Source organism: Molothrus aeneus, chromosome 1, assembly GCF_037042795.1.
Source record: "Molothrus aeneus isolate 106 chromosome 1, BPBGC_Maene_1.0, whole genome shotgun sequence".
NCBI classification, from domain to species: Eukaryota; Metazoa; Chordata; class Aves; order Passeriformes; family Icteridae; genus Molothrus; species Molothrus aeneus.
In genome coordinates, this window is record NC_089646.1 from 56616725 (window position 1) to 56642187 (window position 25463).

General features: G+C 36.1%; 1 protein-coding gene across 1 annotated transcript in view; it reads right to left on the reverse strand.

Moving 5' to 3' along the window:
* Positions 1–6919: 6919 nt before the first annotated feature.
* ADCY1 (adenylate cyclase 1) overlaps positions 6920–25463 on the reverse strand; it is a 151098-nt gene continuing 132554 nt past the window's right edge. The window contains exons 14-20 of the mRNA XM_066544840.1: positions 25051–25177; positions 16110–16226; positions 14821–14967; positions 14334–14432; positions 10306–10420; positions 8165–8289; positions 6920–7329 (exon numbers count right to left, since the gene is read on the reverse strand). Of these exons, the coding sequence (XP_066400937.1) occupies positions 6991–7329; positions 8165–8289; positions 10306–10420; positions 14334–14432; positions 14821–14967; positions 16110–16226; positions 25051–25177 (1069 nt within the window). The 3' untranslated portion in view covers positions 6920–6990. The remainder of the gene's footprint in view (positions 7330–8164; positions 8290–10305; positions 10421–14333; positions 14433–14820; positions 14968–16109; positions 16227–25050; positions 25178–25463) is intronic.

Genomic DNA, 25463 nt, shown 5'->3' on the forward strand with positions numbered 1-25463 from the left:
ATTCTAGAAGTGGTTCACCAGGACATCTTGAATATTTTTGTAAATGTGACACAAAACCTCAGAAACTGATTTGACCATGCAATTAAACACAAGCCTTATTTTTGTTGCACTATGAATCTGGTTAAGTACTTCCAGGTCAGATACTTCAGACTTGTCCCATGTCACTGAGTTTTACCGCTGACTTCAGAAGAGTATTGGCTTTTCACCCTTTTCTTTCAGCAATTGCTATCTCACAGGCTACATTTTTTTGTTTTTTGTACTCTTGCTAACTTTGCCCATTTTTTTTCCCTTCTTTCCTTCTTTTTATCCTTGCACCAATCAGATTGTAAATCACATCAGGCCACCCAAGCAGTGTGATATTTTGAAGAGGAATTAAAGAGCAACGTGCAGCCACTCCCTTATATGTAATTTTCCCATTATTTACCTTAATATATTTATTAATGATTTAGATTTGGCCTGAGAACTCAGTGACAGATGGGATTAAAATGAACAATAATCTAAAAATTGCCTATACAGAGTTCTGGAAAGCGACAATCATAAACAGAGTGGGGTACAGGAGAAGTGTCTAGATTGTCATTATTCACAACAATTACACCACACTGAGATGAAAAACCCACTGAATTTGAGATGAGTTAGTTTATGACTATTAGAAACCCTCAACTACTATAATGAAGACAATCGTCAGTACAAGGTAGTGGTTTTTCTATGCAGGCAACAAGGATATATTGTATGAACCTGCCTCTTAACTTTGGATTACCAAAGTACTTGTAGAAGCTGTACTGCTTAGTTAACCCTACAGTCACCTGATTAAACAAAAAAATTAAAAGATTTCTGAGTTCTATTATAACACTAGCTCAAATTGTAAAATGCAAATCCTTATCCAAAGCAGAAAGTATTCACAGTCTACACCCTTTTCCCTTTGCCACAAGACTCAGTGTTATGCTCCTCAAATACTCCTTACTTGTCATACAGCAATTATATAAGTAATTTGAGAAGTAATCCTGAGTTTTAGTGACATGGATATGACAACTTTAAAAATGAGGTGTGCAAAATACCTTCAGAATTTTAAGTTTTCCTTCAGAATTTTAAGTTTGTTCATCAGCTTTATGGGAAAAAATCAGACAGAAGATTGGAAATTGATTTCTTATTTCAATGTCACTAGCTGACATCAGCATCAAGGTGTGGGTTAGGCTGTGATGCCTAAAGGAGGCATCTCTGGAAGCATGGAATCAGCAGAGAACCCAGATGGCTCAAAAGCAGATAAATGCTATGAACCTTCTCTGGATACTTTTGTTAAATACTTTCTGCTTAGCAATATAAACTATTTGGAAAATAAGTAAAAAAATCTGACAGAAATAAGGCAACAAAATTAATTTATATATATGTATATATTTATATTTATATATGCACACACACATACATATATATATATATGTATGTATGAATCCAGGAAAACCACCTATTTGAATTATGTACTTTTCATATACAATAACTTACTATCCATTTAGAAATACACTCTGGGTAACATGAATGGGCCAAATTCACCTTCTTTGCCTTCCATAGTGTTGCACCTGCACACAGCAGAGATAGATTTGACACCTAGTCCTTCTTGATACATCAATTGCAGTATCAGAGAATAACCACTGAATGTCAGATACTACACCATTTTGAACTAGAGTATTGGTTTGCTTTTTATATTACAGAAAGTAGTTTATTGCTTCTAATAACCAGAAGGTACCTTATGAAGACAGCTTAGAGATAACGCTTTTCATATGCTGTGTTATGGACCTTGAAACACTGAGGTTGGCAGATCACAATCATGAAGTGATTTTTCTTCTTTATTTGCTGTTTATATTTTGGTTTGCTGAATGCACATGCAACTAGTGATTTAACTGTGCCAGGAGTGATATGTCAAAAACATTTAGGAAAACATACTGTTTTGTTTTACTGAAGTCAGGCATGAATGGCATGCAGTAGATTTCAAGGAAAACCAAAAAATACATCAATTTAAAAAGGATCTCCATGCATATGTAAAATGCCTCTTACAAAAATCATTCATTTTTGTTAAAAGTGTGCCTTTTTGCTTCTTTTTTTACAAGTGTACATGCAACTACCTGTCCCAGCTAAAACTATTTACAAAATTTCATCGTACAATACATCTTTTAAAGTGAATAATACATGAAAGGCCAATGTTTTCTGTTGTTTTTTTAACACTGTACAAGATTAAAAATAAGGCATTATAATACAGGTTTATCACAAATTAAAAAAATGGTGATTTTCACTGTAATACAAAACTCTAACTTGAAAGAATATTATGGCTAAATAGTCCTCCTGCCTGGGCAGAACACATACAGAATCTGGACTTGCTGATGTAAAGAAAATGCATTATTTCTGCTACAAGCAGGAATCCAACACAGGAAAATGATTCACGCCACTTATTAATGTGTTCAGACTCTTCAAAGCACTGAAATGGCACAGGTCATATACTGTTTCCATTCAAATAGTGACACCCAACTACTTTATTTTGCCTGATAGATAAATTACAGGCGAAAGTGTGAAAGAGATTTCGGTGCATGACCTACTCTTGTTTACAGTGCTGTAAAATATTCAGTTCAGTATTGACATGAGACATTGCTATAACCCAAGGCAGAACTTGGCCTACAGAAGCTCAACTTCTGACCTTTACAAGCAAACTAAACTGGTGATTGCTGCAGGCCTTGTGGATACATAAGGGGATGCAGATTAAGCTCTAAAAACCTGAAGATTTTGGCTCTCAGTCTCACTGAGGGAAAGCAAGGGAAAATTTGTGTTTGTTTGGTGAAGATAATGGAGTGTCACTAGCCACAGGGCAAAGCAGCTACAAAAAACTATGCATTTCACAGGCTGGGTAAAGCAGATTTCTAGTCAATGTAAATGGAATATGTTTGGAAATATCTAGTCAGTAATCCAATGGAATGCCAGTTTGCAATCTCAGCAGAGAATATGAATTAAAAAAAACACTTGAAGATAAAGGTAGTATAGGAATACTTAGAAATTATCTCTCAAGACTAAAGATCTCTGACACTTATATGTTTATATAAAGAATGAAAGACTTCTATTATTACTATTATCTGAAAGAGAAAGCATGCAAACTGACATGAAATATTGTGCTTGCTATTGACAGACATCAACATGCCAAAATGGCATTACTGTTTTTTAGTGCTTGTATCTGTTAATTGTTTGAAGCTAACAGCTGCACAAAACAGTGAACAGAAGTACAGGAGGCCATTCTGCCCACAAATCAACAAGTTACTATCCTCAGCTGAACACTTGGGACTTTTGGTTGCTGTGGGGCTACAGCAAGGTTACCTAGGGAAAAGGTAGAGTGCTTGACCAGAAAATTAATATATGCAAGACAGGAAATATAACTGCATGCAGTAAGATGGACACAACACAAATCCCACAGAAATCCAGGGAAATCCTTCTGATGATTTTCAGGGATATTGGAGTGGGCCACATACCATCTTAGGACAATTGCCAATAAAAATTTTGCTTACAATCTTCTCTAATTTGGCAGAAAATGTGCATTTATGAGGTTTTCAGAAGTATTACTTCCATGTATATTTTCCTTCTTTCCATGTATAAAACTTATTAAACATGTCAAAGAATACAGAAGAGCTGAGAGATTAAATATGTCATTTAAAACTGTCACACAAGAGCTGAAATTAATCAAATGTAGACAGAACAGGAAAGTGGGGAAAAACTATATGAATAGGGAGGGAAAGCATAAAGATAACAGCACAGCTTCATTATATCATGGGCACTTCGCTTTCATTGTTGAAATGGCTGCTGAACCCTGCCTATCATTTTTACATTGTATTTGACTAATTTGTGCCTTAGATGAACTTTCTTCATAAATTTATATTGTTCAGTCCAGGACTACAAAGTATATGTCGTTTTCCCCATGGTAAAACCAGCAACAACATAGTACAAATTCAAAAACATTAATGATAGGATAATGATGTTAATGATAATGAACTTAATGAGTGATGTTAACATGGTCTATTGGAAGGCTCATGGTCCCTGCCTATGGCAACAGGGTTGGAACTAGATGATCTTTAAGGTCCATTCCAATCCGAAGCATTCTATAAATCTATGACTTAAAGTCTGGAAACCAACTCCAAATATACCATTATTGATTCTGTAAGCTAGGACATACACACTAGCTTGCCTGCAGTACCAAGAAGCCATCCTGATCCACTCAGCTGCTCTAGGAGGCAAAGACCTCTTCCAAAAGTGCAGAATGAGAATCTGATGATGGACTGTGCCTGTCTGGTCCTTTCCATTCAACATGGAAAAGATTCTTACAAAAGTAACATGCCTTATTTGGAAAAGAGGATCAGGCTTTAAAAATCTTTGGGCCTATTCTAATTAATTATTACCTGCTAATAATTTAAAATGAATAATCTAAATTTACCTTGCTACATGATCTTCCACTGATATTACCAGACTGGGAATGGTCTGGGAAGGAGAACAGTCACAAAAATATCCGCAGAAGGGACAATTCATTTGTGCTCACTGTCCACTCAGTAAAAGATCAAAGGAATAATGGCACGATGCCTATATCTTGAGCCTAATAAAAAGAATAACAATTAAGTAATTTCACTGAAAGCTCTTGGGTGGGCCAATGGGTCTGTTTGGTCGATGTTTTCACATAACTACCAGATCACTTCTAGGATCATCTAGAAGATGCTTTTATTTCATTATTATCAGTGAAATTATACCAAATTCATTGAATTCAAAAATTGTGTAGAATGGGCTCTGTGAGAGAGGAACTGAGTGATTAATGCTATTGCATATAATGCTTTCTAACTTGGTTAAATGTTTGACTTACCCATGTGATTATTTAGTTCTTACAAACCTGTTAGAGAAAATAACTGTGCAGTGTGCTTTACATGAATACTACTTACTCAGTTTATTTGTAAATATTTCTTCTTTTAAGTATGTGTTCTCTACATGTGTATTTTTTAAATTATTTGAAACTCTCAAAACCAGAAATAAATTATTCTGGAAGAATATCTGTGAACTGGGTAGCTCCTAGAGAGATAAAGAAATGCTGTGACTTTCTTCAGCTCAGTCAGGGAGCATATTACCTGTACAGTACAATTAAGAAGCAGTTCTCAGCAGTTCTCAGGTTTTTATAGTCACTTGAATCATAAGACTAACTTTGCCAGCTTTGTAATGAAGCACCCAGCAGACAGGGTACATAAAAATTAATTTAAAACTCTGCTGAAAAACACTGGAGTCCCACAGTATCCTGAGTGGAGAACAGAAATTCCTGCAACATTTCTTTAACCATTTTCATCTATTGACAACATAGATTGTTTGGCTTTAGCTGTTGTTGGTTTTTGATCTTGTTTTTTTTGTGGGGGGTGGATTGTTTTGCTTGTTAAAAGGAAGTTTTGCATGTTTTTAGGCAACGTAAAGTTTTACTTCTCTTTCGGGAAGCAGAGGTGGTTAGTTAGCCTGTGAATCCCCATCAGGACAAAATGGCACATGTCCATGGAGTACATGTCTCTCAGCAGGATGACCTTCAACTGCTCCCACCTTGACTATGGAGTTGCACTCTACATTTCACATCCGGATCATCACTTCAGTATGAAACCGTAAGCCATATGATTTGGGCAGCAGTAGAGAAGAAAGCAGCCGCAATATTTTCCTTTTTATGCAAATTAAGAGCAGGCCTCGCTCTCCTGGCACATTTACCAGTGGTCCTCATTTGGCAAAGTTTGACTGTGCTTGTTTCTCAGAATTATAGCTTTCTATAATTGTACAGCTTTGAAGAATGAATCTGGATAGAATCAAGGTAATAAAACTGTGGCATAAATTTAAAAATCAATTAATATATAAAACTATGTCGCCAAACATACAAATGTCACAAAACTAGCCAGCAGCATGTTTGCCGCCAGTACATGACTGTTCCTTGAGCTGTTTAGAATGGTAAATCCTGGACTTGAGCCACAGGACTTGTGCTATTTCTAAAAGTCTGAAATAATACCATCCTTCTGCTCCTCAGTAAAATCAGCACTGTACATACAGGAATGTTACTGTATTGCAGAAGCATATTGCTGTGCTTGCAGGGTGGCTCCTCTGTCTTGCACAAAGTCAAATGACCTACAAAGAGGCAGCAAATTCTATGCTCTACCACGCTTGTATTTTTTTTTAATGGAAAGAATATATATTGTTCTTTTGCCTAAACTTTAAGCTCTGTGATTTATCTACTTTATATCCTAGTGTAATGGTTTGATTGAAAGTTTTTGTAAGTTTTTGTAAGTTTTTAGAGCATGCAAGGAGAACTAAAAAAAAATATGTAGGGTTCTGTAATTAGCTGAATCCAGTTTTCATTAATCCTCCATTGACAGCTCAATAAACACTGTTCTCATTGTATTAATTCATACACTGGGAACACAGTTTCTCAAAGTCTTACTGTAGCCCTGGAGAGTCTTCAGGTGTTCCATATTCCATGGTTAAATGCAGCTTTGCTAATCCCAGGCCCAACAATTCTGGCTATGACAGAAAGAGAAATCTCTTTGCTATGTCTCTGCAGGTGGATGTGTAAATAAATACACATTTTTATGTTCAATTCTATAAATCTCTATTAAGTCTACATAGAACTGTTTGTATGTGTGTATATATGGATTAAAACATGTATATACACACACACATAAATAATTCCTTGCACATTTATCTATTTTTTTTCACTTACTGTTTAAAAATGCCAAGAAAATATGCCTCATTTCCAGAAAATCCCATTTTGACTTTTCATAACAGAATTGCTAGCCCTTATATGTTCCATCCCAAGAGTTCATTACACAGTCCCCAAGTTCTCTTTGGTTGGGTTGTAGTGGTCCTTGGTTAATGACATGGCCTATGACCTCTGACTTATTAAAAATTCAGGCAACCATTGCTCTCCAAGTTCACTGCAAGTGACACAACCAAATCTCCTTTGTTCTATGCCTCTTTCACAGCTGGCACAGAAGGAAGATAATGCAGTGTTTGGTTTGTGTGAGTGGCAGATGCTTGACCTGCTCCAAGACCAGGTTTTACAGTAAAGCTAGCAACTGAGGACACCGATGGACAGCTGGTGCCTAGTTTTGTCTGAATGTTTGCTCTCCCATAAGGGTACATTTTCCGCTCTAAGTTTAATGACCGCGTTTGGGAATTATTTCCATCAGCCTTTCCTTCCAGGAAATAGGTCAACATTTCACCTTTTCCCTTTACACTAACTTTACCCCTGCACACGAATTCATAACTGCATCTTTTTAATATCCGCTGAACTTCTTCTGTCACCTGAAGACAGAAAAAAAACCAAAAACAAACCCGTTACTTTTTTCTGTTCATGTTGTTACCCATCCCTCTCCCTTTTACTTCTTAGTCATGAAATATGAATAAACAGAATGGATTATCACCTACAGCTGCTCTCAAGCTCACTTAGAATTTTCTTTAAGAAGTAAAGATCACTGATAAAACTGGAATCTGAGAAGCAGAATTTCTGGTCTTGAGTTAAATAAATACACAGACAGATTAAGCTCCATCCAACAGAAATATGTAGCCAAATTGTAAGCTGTATCAGTTTTAGTGATGTTAATTTATTGCAGAAGACTTTTTGGTCCCTGAAGATTAGACAGATATTTTGGATAAGTTACTGCAGGTGTTCACTGAGCTTTTGAGTGGAACACCATAGGTTCTAGTAGTAGAGCAACAATGTTCTCTGTCTGCATCACCTCTCCAATCCAAAGTATCTAAGCAATTTTTAGAGCTGCATAAAATGTGGTAAGATGCAAATGAGCATAGATCCTTTCCTTGTAGGTCTTATTTGGGCAAAAGTTCTACAGCACAAAGACCAGCAGTGTTAACATTCCCAGGCTTACCTTCAACTGTGTGCAATGAAGCAGAGAACTCTTGTTTCTTTTGATGGGAAATTATTTATTTGAGGATTTCATTGTCTCTAAGGAGTGAAGTGTATAAGACAGAAAACAACTATACTTCTGATGGTGAGTCGTCTGGAGAGTGTTGCCCTCTCCATAAGAACAAAGAGAGGTTGCGTTTTCTTAGTGTTCTTGAAAATGTAACCACATATAAGGAAGTATGTAAAGTTTGCAAAATTCTCTTAGAAAGCACTCACCTGAATCTTTCCCTGCACTCCAGTACTATCCATCCGGCTGGCAACATTCACAGTGTTCCCCCAAATATCATACTGTGGTCTTCTGGCTCCAATGACTCCCGCCACTACCGGCCCAACATTAATACCTAAAATTAAACAATGAGTTTGGTTTTCACTACAGCATATTATCCAAGGAAACATGAATCCTGCAAAACAGATTTGACTTACATGTCTTAGCACTTTTTTTTTGTAATACAGTAATATATGTTAACATCATAAAGATGAGTAAAGGGAAGTTTAGGTTAGGTGGTAGGAAAAGGTTTTTCACTCAAAAGGGGACTGAGCACTGGAACAAGCTCTCCAGGGAAATGATAACAGCAACAAGCTTGACAGAATTCAAGAAGCACTTGGACAATGCTCTCAGGCGCATGGTGTGACTTTTGGGCTGCCCTGTGCAGGGCCAGGAGTTGGGCTTGATGATCCTGATAGCTCCCTTACATACTCAATGATGTCTTAGCATATTCATGATTCTATGACTAAATTAATGCAAGTGGACTTCTGCATTTGTAAAAGTCTTAGAAACACAACAAAGACATTCCTTGGGATATCTTATTGGAAATGTAATTTGTGATTACAAATGTGATTGACAACATAAAAATTTGATTCTTCTGTGGATTTTAAAAAATTACAATATTTGTTTAAAGAAAAGAAGTAAAGCAGTAGTAGCGCAGAGTTTAGCTGAAAATGGGACAAACTGTTAAAGATCTTTAATTGTTTCCTATAACTTCCACTGCAGTTGCATATATAAAGCCTTTTAATGGAGGTTTTAATGGAGATTCTCCAAGTGGAACAGAAATAATGGTCTGGAATACACAAAGATTGGGGTAAGGGAAGTGTGTCAGGTTGGTTGTTAGTACTAGACAACTCAGATCCCAGAGACAGTAGAAGAGGACAAAAGTATGTGAAAATGGCTCAAGCGTATATTTTTGGAAACTGCAGAGCTCAGTTCTACATTTCTGACTGATTTCAACATCTGGTTTGGAATATAAAAGAGGATGTTTCTTCTGAGTGCTCTAAAGAGTTGCAGATACTAAACCCTGCATGAGATTCTGCGCAAGGGCTTTTCTAGACAATTTATGCAGAAGAATGAGGGTTAGATATTTGATCCTTTGTGAACCTGGAAAGACAAGTTATAACAGAGTTCAAAGAGATTTTGGGGTTTGTAATTATTAGGATGTACAGGAGGTCAAAGATGTATAACTCTTCTGTTGCTGCCTTTGATGTGTTTGGTCTTTTTCAATCTTCTGCTGCTAGCAACCTCAGTTTTCCTGTAGCCCAGCTCATTCTCACAAGTCAGCCATGAAAATATATAGAGAAAGAAGCTGGAGAAAGCTATTAGTGTTAGAATATGGAATAAAATAAGAACAGCAGTAGAAGTACTGCTGGAGAGGAGCAGGATACATGAAGAAAGGGAAGCAGGGCACTTAATGTTTAAGAAGGCTGAGAGGAATGAGTGGTAAGACATAACATGTAAAGGATTGCATGGGAAGGGTTGTGTTGTGCAGACCAGAGGATTTGATTCTTTGGAGCAAACAGGACTGGTTAAGGTGATTTTGTGTTTGAGGAGAAAAAGCTCCCTTTGCACTTTTAATGCCAACAAAGATTTTGCAGATGCAACTTAACGTAATACAGTAAGACTCAATTTTCAGCAGCTTAGCAATGTTCCCTCAGCAGTGTTAATTTGCAACTCTAAAGCCCTTTGGCTCTGGACAAGCTTGTTTAAGTATTTTTTCAGTGCTTGGGGTAGATTCTTCTGTGAATTCAATTGTCACTCTGCCCAGAGGCAAGCTATTGTTCCAGCCTCCAAATGTAATCCACAAGATTGGGTACACTCATAATATTGTATAAAATTAATGGTACACTTTCCTTTTAGGGGCACATAGATTAAGTAAGCATACTGGAATTGGAGGGAATTACAATTCTTAATACTAATGCACACCATCCAGACTGCTGACCTTTTACATGGATGTGACTCTCTCAGTAATGGAGAATTCTCAGTTTTAATCATAAGTGCAGGACAGGTAATCCTTTGTTGACAGCACAGGAAAAGCCAACAAAAACTGATCTTCTGCTTGTGTGATAATTGTAGAAGCATGACTTACCAACTCGTAGGACAAAGTCATTGTAAGACTGATAGTTGATTTCATCAAGAACGTCAAACATCTCAATTGCAAAATCTGCCAGTGTACTCAGATGGGAATAAATTGATTTTTTAGCCTAGAAACAAAATAGTGTTGCACATTAGATTTGTACGGTACTGAGATGCAGGTTAAATACTAAAGTGAAAAATAATGAGAAGCTCAAACAGATGTCTTAGGAAAAGAATCTAACCAATTTTTTTGTCTGTGAAGGGAAACTTTAGATGGTAGCTGCAGCATATGCATTCTTTTCTTCTGCTATTTTTTTGTTCTTCTCTCTCTCCTTTTGATTTCTGGGAAGAATGGAAAACAAAGTTCCCATGGTAAAGTGGTTCTGTTGCTAGAGAGCTGCAGATGTTTGTTTTGAGTGTGGCAGGGAATATAACCTGCTTTCTTACAAAACTACTTTGCCTGATGATTATTAATAACTACAGTTTCTACCCTCTTCTTCCTTTGGGGATTTTGCTAGCTCTCAGCTTCCATGGGGTGTATGCTGTTCCCATTGACAAAATTCCTGTTAGGTTTAATCCTGTGAGGTGCAGAACAACCCTGTGTTTTTTCTTTCCAGGCAAATTGAAGGGAGCTGTTATCAAATGCATCTAAATGAACTAATGTTTTTTCTCCAAATGGATCAAATGAAATGGCGAAGTATTAACTTGTAAATAAAATGCCAAACATAAGAAAATAATTTTTACAAATTCAGTCTTATTAAACTGTGCAACTAATTTCAGAGGATATTGTAGATTCCAAAACTTAGCAAGCTTCTAACATAATTCTAAAGATCATGAAAGAAATATTTGCTACAAAGTAGTAAAAATCTAAGCAGCATATTATTAGAAAGTGGGAAAGAAAGGTTTGCATATTTGTTTTGTATGCTCTTCCCCCAGGATCTAACCTTGGTTAAAGACAGATTACCAGAATAAATCTTTGGCTCAAGTTAGTATGACTGCTCTTATGTTCTGCTCTTATTTCAATAAGAAATATAAATTTTTAAACAAATTTGATAAGTCAAAGTGGGCTAAAGGTAGGATATGGTGAAAGAAATGCAGGGTCAGTGGCAGCTTCAGTAGGGTGTTACACAACAGGACTGTGCAAGCTGGCATGAGATGAAAGCTTGCTGAGTTTTTGCCATGATAGTGAGAGTTCATAAATGCAGTGCTAAACAATGGCTGAGAAAACTGAGAAACAGGTTGCTATTTCCTTCATTCATCTCAGTTTGAAAGGGCTGCTTTATGTGGCTAGGAAATTTACAAAAAATTGTGAAAGTCATACTTGTGGCAGTCCCACTTTTTGGGAAGGATATTTTTATTTACCTGCCTGAATGTCTGGCATTCTGCTTCTTTTACTGTGAACGAGCTAGTTCTACTCTTTTCAGAATCACCAAAACAAGGAAGAACAAGATTTAAGCTTAAAGAGCTAATGGATACATTTTCAACAGAGAAGGATAAAATATTCAATGTCTGGAGTAGGGGGATAGCAGTGAATAGTTTTATTTGATTTCTAATCTTCTTTATGTTTCCTCTCTTCCATTTATTTGCTGTCTGATGAATATTCTGTTTTCCTACAATGCCCTTCAGGGTTGCAGGAGAAAGGACTGGTGACAAATACTGAGTGCACTGCAGGTGACAGACGCCTCTCAATAGGATTAGGGCAAACTTGAACCTGCACTGAGGAACACAAAGTTAGGACCCTGGTGAAGTCAGGATCCTGGTGAAAAAGACATAAAATGAATTTATATAGTGCAAAAGATCTACAAAGAGTTTGGTTTGTGTGCTGCCCTGTTGATAAAACAAATAATTATTTATTTAAATATCAGAGTAGTTACTGAAAAGACTGCCCAGAGCATCACAGCAAAGTCACTGCGGTAGAGGCAATGAGCATTTACTGTAGTCACCTGCTGAAGTCAAGGTGCAGAAACAGGAATCCAGTAAAATATGAGATTTAAATATTTAACTTCATCAGAGTACTGGGCTCTTAAGTATATAAATATCCTCAGTTAAGACTGCAATTAACCCCATCCACTGCTTTCTGTTCATGTCCAAATCCTAGTGTGAAATTAGTGATTCAAAATCAGAGGCTGTGCCAGATTTTCTGTTGAACCTGGAACACTCCTGCCAGAGGGCAGACCAGAGACACATATGACTCCATAGGATAGCCCAGGAACTGTGTGAAGCTGGCAGTGATTGTCTGTGCATGACAGGCCAGCCAAGATTATCAGACTTCTAATATACAAGTGTATGCTGAAGAACTACTGGGAAACTGGCAAGAGGATGTGAGTAGTTTCTATTAATTTGCATCACATGCACAGTAAGTTGACATCACAGAAGAGCTGAAACCCTAAGTTAAAGTAAAAATTATTGTCTGGTTCATATGACAGACAATTTTTCTGCAATACAGAATTTTAAATGAATTCTATATATATAGAAAAAATCAATATCTGCCCCAAGATTTAAAAGGAAGACAAAGTTCTGTACAAGATTTTCTGCAGTGATTTAAAATGCATTACTATCATAAGCTCAGAACAGTATCTTCAGTACTGGACTAACTCAGTTGACCCTTCACTCAACAACTATAAAATACAAGAGACAAACATGTTTAGGTTTTGGAACGTATGCAAAAGTTACCCAATAACACACTTGTTTTGAGGATTATAGTTCAAAGAGCATTTATAGCAGACACAAAAGTATGCCACTGCCTGTTTGCCTCAGATCACACACTGAAAACATTCTAAAGATCAGTGTTTTTTGGCTGTCTCAGAACCCATGAGTCAAACATTTTAGAATAAACAGATTTTTAAAAATACCTCTTTTTTGGGTAATGTATAGATTTCTAGGAATGATACAAAGGAAGGAATCAGCCAGAAATACTTTGCAGACCAGAAGGTTAGTTGTGTGATATACTGCAAATGATTCTAACCATTGATTTAAATGTGGTCTTGTTTTTTATTTACTTAACAGGGATAGTTGTTGCTGAAAATGTCCACAGGGCATCTTCTGGTTTGTTTTTTTTTTTTTCTCTTTTTGTATTCTTTTGTGTTATTTTGCAATGCTAAACCATATGCACTATTGTATTCAACATATGTCTACAACATATGTACATGCATATCAGAACAAGGGAGAAATGTCTGAAAACTCTGGGCAGATGAGGAGAATGGATTGCTTTAATTTTCATACAATTCTTATATTAGTAATTTTATAAAATTTTAATGATTTAGTTTTATTAGTGTTATTACTAACATGCATAGTACTCTGTATACTATGCATATAATATGATGCTCACAGGTTTTTCTCACTTTCCAGATGCTGCTTGGAAATCTAGGAAATCTCTGTTACAAGATAGTAACTTAAGGTAAGAATAATACTCTAAGAGGTAGTGATAAGAATACAGGGGAACTCTGACACAGAGACAGTGGGTTTGAAATGACTTTGACTTTTTTATTGCTGAGTAATTAAAGCGGTAAATAGAATGCTAATGGTAGAGACAAAGAAGAGCTGATTTGGAGGGGCCAGGTACAGTGCAGCACTGTACCTAGCACAAAGTTCCTGTCCATGATGGGGGTTGGGAGAGGATGTTTGTTTTAGTTATAGGTTACATTCAGATTTCAATATTAAAAATATATATAAAAACTGCATTTTAATAGTCTTCTACTAGTTTTGCAGCAATTCACTACACCTAGAGTCTACCTTTCCCTGCATCTTACAAGCACATCTAAGATACCAGGTTTAAAACACTACCCCTGATTTAGAGCCTTTTATACACCAACTTGCCGGGAATTTGAAGCTGCAGACAATGAAATCACAAGAGAAGCCACATAAGCAAGTGTGGCAGTTTTCCTTCTGGGTCCAGCTGTTCTTTGAATTTCAGGTTCAAAATGTAAAGAAGTCATAAAAGTTATCAGTAATCGCACAGAATTAGTTGTGTTTCTGATGTTCTTCTGGAAATTGAAGGAAAATGGTTCCTTCACATAAGACTGTTATGTAAAATCTTCTCACCTTAGTTCCTGAAGTAGGTACGAGTCCCACGGCTGCCATATAAGTACTTCCAATTGTCTTGATCTTTTCAATATCCTTATAATATTCTTTGTCCATAAGCTTTGTTTAAAACATAAAACTGTTAAATATTACATAACATTTTAGACAAGCAACCATAGTTATCAGACAGTGCGTGCAAGTTCATTAAACCATATCATATTTGCTAAGTTGAGTCTTGCCCACTTTGAGGTCAATGAAAAAAAAGGTCATTAACTTTCATTTTTGATACTCTTCCTATATAAGAGAAATTTTAGGTCAGAGTCATGTGCCTAAAAGTACAAATTTGGCACTTTAGAGAAGCCCAGTGGACACAAACTATGATTAAATAGGAAGTTTATAGTACTGTTTTAGTAAACAGTTCAAGATACACTGATTTACTTCAGATAATCACGTTGATAGTTATCTGATAGAACTGGTATGGTCAAAAGACAAAGTGTTTAGACCTTACCTCATCAAAATCAGCAATAATTTCATTTAACAGGCGTAAACATTCCACTCCCATATTATTGCCATCCAGTTCGATGTAGAAATCATTGAAATTTGGGATGGAAGCAAACATCACTCCCACTTGTGAATATGACTGATAATAAAGGTCCTGTAGTTCATAAGCAGATGTAATGTTTATTTTAAAAGATTAATCTAAATTAAACATCATTATTACATTACTTATTCTACTGCTAAGCAATAGCTAGGACAAAGGCCATCAGTTTTTCTAGAGAGAAAACCAGACTTCTTAAAATAATGTTGAAAGATATCCTCACTTAAGACCACAATAGAAAATTAACACCTAAGGTATTAAAACAATTTAAAACAACGTAGGGGTTATTTTCTGTTTAGACATAGAAGCAGTGAGCTTCTAAAATTTGGACAAAGTTTTAACAATTATAGAACATTTATTGTACAAGAAAAATAATTATGTTTTCTCAATCTTGTTTTATAAGCAAAATAAGAGATGGACCAATTTTATCCTGTGGTCCATAACTGGCCTCACTCCTTCAAGTTTTTCCATGTGTTGTGGAGTCCTATATAATATAATATAATGCTGTTCTGTATGGTAACGTTTCTGCTTAAAAATTTGGAAGGATCAAAGAAAGCAAAATAACTCTTCTGTGGTTCAAATAGTTTGACCCAAAGTCTCAATAACAGTATCATGGATATTACAGCTACTCCAATGCTGAAGGCTTTCAGATGACCAGAAGGGCTCTCTTAAGAGAAGACCATAAGGCCTTCTTGAACCAACTTATTGAGCCACTGCAGCCTTTTATGTTAATCTGAGTCTTCCTTAGGCATGTAGAATTCTCTGTTTTTAACTTTAAATAGATGGTTTTGGTAATGGTAGCATACTTTCCAGAACTAGAGTGGTTAATACATAAAAGTCTGGCAGTTCATGCACTTCACCATTCAGAACCAAACTGAGCTCATGCAATACTGTGATAAATTCCAATATCCTACATTGATTGGGAAATGAAAAAAGTGATTTACATGCAGGTACTTGGTTACATTGATATTGAATGACAACTTTCCCTTATTCTGAATTGTATTAAAATTCTTCAGAGAAGGAGGATCATACAGCAAAAGAAATAATCTCAAACTAATTCTTGAATGCAAATTTTTACAAAACTACTATTTTTACATGAGCAAAGTTTTTTCCAAGCCATTATTGAAAACATACAATTGTAAGGTGGCCCAAGCAACACAGGCCCATACAGCATGTATTTAAATTTTATCTTGGTTTACCATATTTCTTGGATTAGACATAAGAAAATGCTGTGCAACATGGGCTGGCAACAGGTTGAAAAGAATTCTTTTATTATCCAGCTTGACTCTCTCCATATCATCTCTCTCTTCTTCTGCCTGTTGGAATAGAGGAGAAGAAAAACCTTTACAAAAAACCAAAAACTTAGCTGAGCCTATTTATATTTATTCATCCTTTGGAATTAAAATGAACAAAATGTAGAGTAGCAATCTAGATTGAGAACAGTTCTCCTGTACCATGTTTCTACATTAGGCAAAATCCCTTTAAATCCTTGGTAAGGTAATGTCTCTCAGCTGTTTTCAGTGTTTGATCAGCTGAGTGTATTGGTGTCTTCTATAGTTCTCGGTTCTTTTAAATAGAAATTTGATATGTTTACAGAGTAAATCAGAATAATCCCACTTAAATCACATTGGCATTGGAGGCCAATTACTTCCCAGGTAGTTCAATACAGTGACAGCAGTATTTGATCCATCTTTCAGACAAAAGAAGCCAATGAGAATCTCCAGTGTTTAAAGCAAACCTATGCACTTTGCAGTAAAATTGAAACAAATCTGATAAGACTATAGATTTAACAGAGAAAAAGAATTTAAAATTGAGCATCCTTAAGAATGATGTACAAATTAAAAAAAGTAATATAAAAATATTTAACATTTCTAGAGAATGTTTTAGTTATGCTGGTGTTTGTCATGAAAATATATATAGTTCCTTCACAACAGAAATTCTGTTATTGATGTGAATGACAGCATTCAGAAAGAGTGCTTAGGAGTTAACATATCTGAGGTCCCTAACCCAAGATTTGGGTATCTTATTACAAGTGCTTGACTTACAGCATTAGTGTGAGTCATATAGGAGGAAATTATTCTAAAAATCAGACCCCTTATTTGAAAAATATTGAATATCTAGGAGTCTCATTTGGGACTTCTAGGTTTGCAAATTCCAGCCTAGTCTTTCATAGATTCATTTGCAAAATTACTTTACTGGCATTTGCTCCTTGTTCTTAGAGTGACTTTTAGCCTCACACTGATTTCAATTAGAAAACACTTGATCAGTATTATATTCATCTCACAGAAATCATAGCTTATTCTTTGTTCGTCAGTCACACACACAAATAATCTACTGTGATCCCAATGTGATTTTGTTTATGTAATTACAGTCAGTAGAAGGCTGGAAAGCCAGATTCTCAGGCATTGTTGAGAAACCCCAGTCACATAAATCATTAATGAACCTGTTCTAATCTTTCTTGGTGTCCAATTTATATCTGAAATTTGGTATCCTGATCTATTACAAAGTCCACATAATTTCTCAGTATCCATTACTATTTAAGTAGGAGAAAACCAGTCACCTTGCTTTTGTATAGTCTAAAAATATTATTTCATGTGAATTTTTTTCCAGGTAGCTAAGTTTTGTTTTCCATGATGAAACTTAGGAAAAAACATTTTTATTCAGGTTACACAGTCTGTTTAGCCTGCAGTTTATTCTGTATTTTAAAATTTCTTTACAAGTAGAAAGAGTTCTGAAAGAGAACTGATTTCATAAACATAAATTCTTTAGGAATTGTTGCCTTTTAAAATAAATTCTCACCTCCTATTCTAATTTGGGTAATAAGAAACAAACCTGTTCTAGAGGTGAAATATCAGTAAACTTTAAATAGCAATTAAGTTTTGCAAGAAATATACCTGAAGCTTTTATTCTAACTATCTATTTCCTGTTTGTGAGCTGTTTTCTTGACACTTATTTTGCTGTTTAAATTTCACATGCTCTTTTCTTAAAATATCCTTCCCCTATTTGGTGGTATAAGTCTGACTTACTGTTTTCTATAAACATGTGAAATGGCCTCTGGCATTTAGTTTAACTGTTGGAATTTAAATGTTTTAACAGGAAAAAGAAAAAGGTTCTTTGGCTGAAAATCCAAAGCAAGCTTGCAACTCCATTTTACATCACACTGGAACAAGGAAAATTTTATTCTGACAACAGCAAATAGGTTTGGGAACTGAATTGATGATCTTAATAAAATATCCCTTCTGATCTTCCTTATCCATTCCTCTATTTTTTAAACAAGAAATTTTGTTGTTGCTTTCTTCCTAGGAATGTTAAGGTTCTCATTTAACCTACCAATACAATATGGGCAGAATGCCTTCCTAAAGAACAATACTCTTTTGAGTCAAGGTGTGGAGATTTCTAAGCTAATCAAAAGAATCAAGTAGGTAAGTGGAGTAATCAGTTTGGTGCATTGTATGGGTAGTAATGTTGCTCAATCACTGGCAGCTGTTCATTTCTGGTGTGGAAATGTGTGATGAAATCTGCCTTGCCCAACTGTGGACCAAACTCTTCATTTTGGAAGAAATTATTGAAAAGATTCTCCAATACATCCATCATTATGTATGAACCATGACAAAACTTTCAGAGTAAATAACACCCGTGACTAAGAAGTAGAGAACTGAGCTCTTGAGTGAAGAGCTAATGGCTCAAATCAAGCTATCAGAGTCATGTCTGAGGTGGTGGCAAATTCATCTAAGATCAGGGAAAGGCATTAATGATGCCACTGTTGCTAATGATAGAATGCTACATTTTCAACACACCTAACAAGTGTCTCTTCCCTTTTTGGATGCAAAACTGTTAACTACAATTTTGGATCTGAGAGGGTTCAGTTGCCAAAAATGAGATTGTGGGAAAAAGACTTGACCTAAAATTAAAGATAACAGTATGGAAAATATAGGGGGAAGTATGGTTGCTGCTCTCTGGATGGAACACAGTCAGCACACCCAAATTTCCATGCATAGTACAATCTAGGGGGAACTAAATGGAGAGTGGAGTGGAGTGGAGTGGAGTGGAGTGGAGTGGAGTGGAGTGGAGTGGAGTGGAGTGGAGTGGAGTGGGACACTGCAACCAGGCTCTGTTGAAACGCTTGGAGAAGAGGGTACTTGGTGGTACTTTTTAGTTAATAGGCCACGCAGCAGCTGGAAGCCTAGGGAGATAAAGGAAGATGTCCCGCTATTGAATCAGCAGCTATGGCACAATTACCCTCCTTGGATTGACACATATCCCTATCCTAAGGTTATGTCTGATGCTACACCGATGTTATCTGCCTCCAAAGCATGACCACCCCTCACTGAGTAATATGTATGACTAATGTCACTCAGGCTTTGCAAAAATGTAAAGAAGAATTAAGAAAGGAGAGAAGACTCCATTGTAACTGCTGGGCTTAGGTGGTAGGCTGAACCTCTCTTCTCCCCCGTATGGACACCTATGGGGTAAGAAGTGTACTCTAGTGAAGTGAACTGCACTCCGATCTAGCAGACCACTCCATGAAGGGTGCCCATGGCCGGAGGTGATGGCAGACTGCTTAAGCAACAGGATCTCAGCTTTCCTGAGTCATGGTCAGACTAATCAAACACTAAGGGTTTGAGAAAATCTTCATTTTCACATGAAAAACTCCTAACAACATGGGAAGTCCTTGAATAATATCATGATAATTCTGTGATTCATGGTGGGTAATGATAGGAAACCCAAATTAGAGGGAAAATATGCTAACAGAAGAACAAGGAGAGTGCTCTTACTTTTTTGTTCCATGAACTATTTGAGGCCAAGCACCTCCTAGCTAAAAGAGAGAGAGAGGAGTGCACTCTCTCCATCTGTTCCGGGAGAAATTTGTGCTGATAATACTCAGGTGGGGCAGTGCAGTGTCCTGAAAACTAAGCTGTATTAGCCCTGCCTGATCTAGCTCCAGAACTAGAAGCAAAACATTCATGGAATTAGCATAGCATTCCTTCTGATTTATTTTCTCATGCTGAAAAGAAGAGGCACATTATCTTAGACCACACACTGGGTCAATACTGCTGTATTGTTCCTGGTACCCAAGATGGAGTCTCTGCATGGACTGCACTTAAACCATCCACATACTATGCCTAACATCCTGCTTTATTACTGAAGTAATATGTTAGGAATATGAACTGAAGTGTGCCTTCTCTGCTACTATTGCACAGAGCTTGAGTATTTATTCTCTTGCCTTGCACTCTTGCCTAAGACAGCTCTCATTTATTCAATTCCTCAGGAGCTGCTTGGGGAAAGAGGAAATGTCTTCTTGCATCTCTCACAAGGGAAGATAAAGGAGGGAAGGTGAAGTAAAAAAAGACTTTGGTCATATTCAAGAGTGAGGACTCTGAAACTATCCCATCAAAGAGATAATATAGGAGGGAAGTAAGCCAATTACTGGTATTTTCTGGACCTTTTCCTAGCTTCCTGCTTTCTGCCTTTCAGGGAAGTGCAATGAAAACTGTCCTTCCTCCTTGTCACTCATGAGCTTCTAATGCCTACTCTTGAGCAGCTGTGATTAGAGGATGCATAGGCATCATTCTTTCTCAGGAAAAACAGACACTAGGAAAGGAGAAGGAGTACTTGGGGCTGAAAGATTAAAATAGCACAGATCACAGGCATTTACATTCCTGGTGGGAATATTATCCAAACAGCTAAATGGCATTTAAACCTTCATCTATTTGACCCTATTCCCATTGGTTAATTAAGGAAAGCTGACAGGATGATATTTATGCAATAGCTACTAGCTCAAAAAACAAGACAGATTATTGTGAAAATAAACAAGAAAGAAAGTGCATTGGCATGACCAATAGAATTTTTCACATTGTGCTGTTCGCTTATACCTATTTGGTATTTGTGGCAGCTAGGTCATTTTGTGGAACCCAACTGTATTTGCAGAGCTGCAGTATTTAAAAGCAGGCTTTATTTCTGCACTGGAAATGGTGACAGAATTTAAAATATTTTTATTACTATGACTTTTTATATCAATCTAACTAACCTCTACTGCATTTTACATAGTTACACATGATCCTACAGTTTTTACAATGTTGGTAAGTGGTTACCCATCCTCTGTCTGGGAAGTGGTCTGAACAGTTTTATCACCTGAAAGTTTAATAAGCCTAAAAATGCTGTAGAATGGTCACTGACTAAATAGATACCACATGAGAATACAGTTTCAAGATTCAGTTAAAAAGAAGCTGAGCACCAATGCCATGAGAATCTCTTTTTTTGCACCTGAAGATGGCACTACATCCACAGGGAACAAACACATCACACTACTTTTGTAGCACCAGGTTTTTGAGTGGAAGTGCTAAGACACCTGGTGAGTCTTGCCTGTAGGCTGTAAAATTCTTATTTCTTGCGAGTGTAATGGGCTAGAAAAGACAGCAGAATGATATTCTGGTATTCCCTAAAGAATGCACCAATTGAATGTATCAAATGAAGTCATATAATTGTATTATTCTTGTTTTCCTCCCATGACAAATCCTAGGTGAGTGAGCAACTACATTTTTTGGTAGTTTTAGGATATTCCTGAATTCCTTACTTTTTTTTCCCCTCCCAGTTCTGTTAAATAATTTGCATACTAAAAAGTGATTATCAGTCACAAATAAGTAAAATCTCCTATATTTGCTATTCATAGTTATTGTCATATGACAAACAGAGAGTTACACAATAATGTTATGCAGAAAATTAAATTCTCCTCCCACTGCCTATTAAAAATATCAAGAAAACAACCAACAGATATTTTCTGAAAATACTGTGATATTCAGAAAAGTTAAATCTGGCACAGAAAAAAAAATATATAGCAAATCAACAAGAGACTATAACACTACTGATTGGTGAACAGAAGTTACAAATATAAATGTTTTAACAACATATCATCCATAAAAAAGTATTTTTCCATGCAATGTACATAAATTCTACTGTATTATCACTGTTCTGATAATGCAGCCTAGATGAGTGGAAGTCGGATTAACTTGTCTTGAAACTGTGTAATTTTTCTTAATCAGTTTTTCTTGTTTGAAACTGCTCTTCTTCAAAGTACTTTTTTTTCCCCTGATGGGGTGAAAAAAAATGTGTTGAATTATGTTTTCCTCAGACCTTAGCACAGACCACTGGATATGTATCTATGTATTCCTATGATTAGTTTTGGGGTACTTTCACGGTTTAAAGTATAATTTAGTAGTACTGGACTGTTGTTCATGATGCAATAAAAGAAGTTATCTATGAAATCCTTTTTATTACAGTTTATGCCACAAATGCTTTTATTCATCTGAGAACATTTTTTACAGGATTAGCCCAATAATGAATGTTACTAAAAGTATGCAAACAAAGTGCTTGAAGCTTCCAGAAATTTGTCTGAAATTCCCCCAGATGTGAGCCAGCAATTGAAAAGCTTCCTAAAATGACAGGAATATCTTCACACAGCAGGGACTGGCTACTAGAAGATGTAAATCTACATTTAGCATTTGGTTCATTCAATTCAGTGTTTGGACAAAGAAACAGCACACTCACTTTGCAAAACAGAAAATCTCCATAGATCCTGTGCACTAAGTCAATGGTCTTTCTAAAACTTCTGTTACCAGAAATATAACCAAGTTAAGCCAACATGGTTTAACAGTAAGTAGTACTATGGCTGTAGAGAAACATGACCAAGACTGCTTTTAGCCTTATAGAAGGCTCCTGCAGTGCAGCAGCTACAGAAAACTGGCTCTTATTTGTCACCTCTTAAAGGCTGCTGAACAATTAGTGGCCTGGAGTTTTCTAACTACTCAAAGGCAGTTTTAACATATAGATATTTCTAATAAACAATGTTCCCTGAACCTAGCAAGTTCAAAGACCATGTTCTGGGGTTTTTTGGTTTTTTTTGCTTATTCATTTGAATGGGTAAGCAAAAGAACAACTTCTGTAACATCCATCATGGACAGCACTCCTGGTTGTTATGACAATTAGACCTTGGACTCAGTATCATTTACAACCAATACACAGAGTGGAAAGCAGAACAGAATTTCTTTTAACGTGTTATCCACTATTACTTACTGTACAGAGAATAGATCTTCCACTTGGAAAGGAGAAGATGAAAGGTATATGCCTAGATAATCTAAGAGGCCAAGAATATAATCATTGAAATAATAATAATTTGAAATCAGCATACTGATTTCAAAGAATGCTAGTTATGTTGATCCCTAAATTCTGAATTTTCTACCTAAACGGATTTTTTCCTTTCTCATTATTATCACACAAACCTCACACACAAGGTGGCACCACATACATCTCTGATTTACAATTGAAAAGATCTGAAAATGGCATTTGGTTTTCTCAGATGAAAAACACTTTTTGAAATGGTACCTGAAAATGCCGGTGGACAATCCTGAAATTTCATGTCTCTTATCTCCTCTTACTGTCCCTTGGAGAAAGTGCACAATGGTTTTAACAATAGTGATGATGACTAGGTATTTTTATGTAACTTGTCTCTAAGAAAACAGAAAAAGTCCATATTTCTTCCTTTACCACTGTCCAAGTCCAGGTCTGGTCTTTCATTAGAAAACCATGCCATACTCCTGTACTCCAATTTTTTTAACTGATTAATTGCTAATTAAAAGCTAACTTAAAACTAAGAATCTTTAAGCAGTACTTCCATTAGGGATTCACAATTTGCCATGCAAGTTGCAGTTGCTGAAATGATGAAAAGTATTTAAGATGCTGAAACTCTCTCTTGTTCCACTGAAAGGTCACAGGATAGCAGAAACTGGTACATTACTGCACTGCTACTCTATTTCAGGGCTAGGAATAACATACAGAAGGTTTTGTATTAATAGATCAGATGGCACTCACTTCCGCTATGTGCCAACCCATATCAAATTAGAGACCATCCATCAAGGCAGGTGCTGAACTGAATTTCAAAATCAGGCAATCTTTTTTTTCCATCTGCAAATTGTATTTGGCACCACAGCAAAGAGAAACTAGTAACAGTTTATCCAAAACAACCTTCTGAGGCTAACATTCACAGCAGTTATCAATACTAAAGGTCATAGGACAAAAATTAAATTGAATGATTACACTCAGTTGAACTGTACAGAGTTGAGAGAAATTATTGAACAAGATAATCTTAAAGCATAAAAAAAGGGAACACAGTCTTGGACATCAAGTCAAACAAGAAATCCCCCCACAGCTTAACTGCTAGATGGAAAAACTTTTCAAGCAGAAGACAATAGAACTAAGTCATAACTGATTTCTCCATTTTATGTAATACAGTGGAGCCAGGGATATGTTCCAGTCAACCAGTAACCCATGTGTTCCAGTCTTATTATGTTATGTGTAAAAGCAAGCACTATAATGATTTAAATGGTCCTCTTGACAAAATAATTAACAGGGTGCAGGTGAGAACAGGTGTGTAAGTTTGGAAAACTTCCAAATTCCACCAAATAAACTTACATATTCAACTTTCTCCTTCCCTTGGGTGCCAGTTTATAACACTTTGGAGGTGGGAATTAGACTGCTGAGAGGTGTGACAGGAGGTAGACATATCCTGATGACCATGTTATGGCTAATATAATCTCTATAGGTTTTTGCTGTGTCTATGATAGTTAGGAAACATATTTTCAAAAATGGTCCCTGCACTTGGTATCTAAATAAATTTCTGATCTCCCTCTGGGAAAGAGTTCCATAGTTTCTTTTTATAATATAGGTTTAAATATTTCGTTTTATCAGTTTTACCTGCTTCTTTTCAGTTTACCTGAATATTTACCTGATTTACTTTCACTCCTTTTTGTAATATAAGATAAAAATTCCCATGGATTTAATTTCTTTATCTCAAATTTATATTGTTAACAGTTTATTCCTAATGCATCTTAGATATAAATATATTGTTTGACTAATGATATACTGGAGCAACTGCTAAGAAACAAAAAAAATCACTTCTCCAGGAAAAATGAATTGTATAGATCTGTGGAAAGAAAGCTGTAAAATAATCTTTCACTGTGAACCCCAAAAGACATGAAAAAGTTTGTGTCTGAGTCCAAGTAATTTGTCCTGAAAGTATTTGAAAACCAATTTAAAAAGTCAGACAATATTTTGTGTGCATGGATACTATGAAGTCCTGTGATTTACCTGCACTGCCCAGAGGTAGTCCAGGCGCAGTTTCAAGTCCACCTGTCTTGAATGCAGTGCTAAAGCACAAGAAAATAGCAAAATAGCTAGTATTGGTTCATAGCCACGCATGTAAAAGGAGCCGCCCCTTAAAAAGACGAAGAAAATAAATGTGTTATTCCACGTCTAATACCTAACACTGCACATTTAATATCAGATCCTTAGTTTAGAACACATGGGTACCTCCTAATCACTAGGCTCATCTGAGCAGGGAGATGGGTGAGAGTACATTTGACCACTGCATCACACCAACATGCAACTCTTGAGGATTTTTAGATGCTATGCATTATTGTAATGTGTGTGCATGTTTTTAATTAGAAATTATAAAAACATTGAAAAGCTCAAAAGCTTTATTGAAATTGCGATTGATTGAG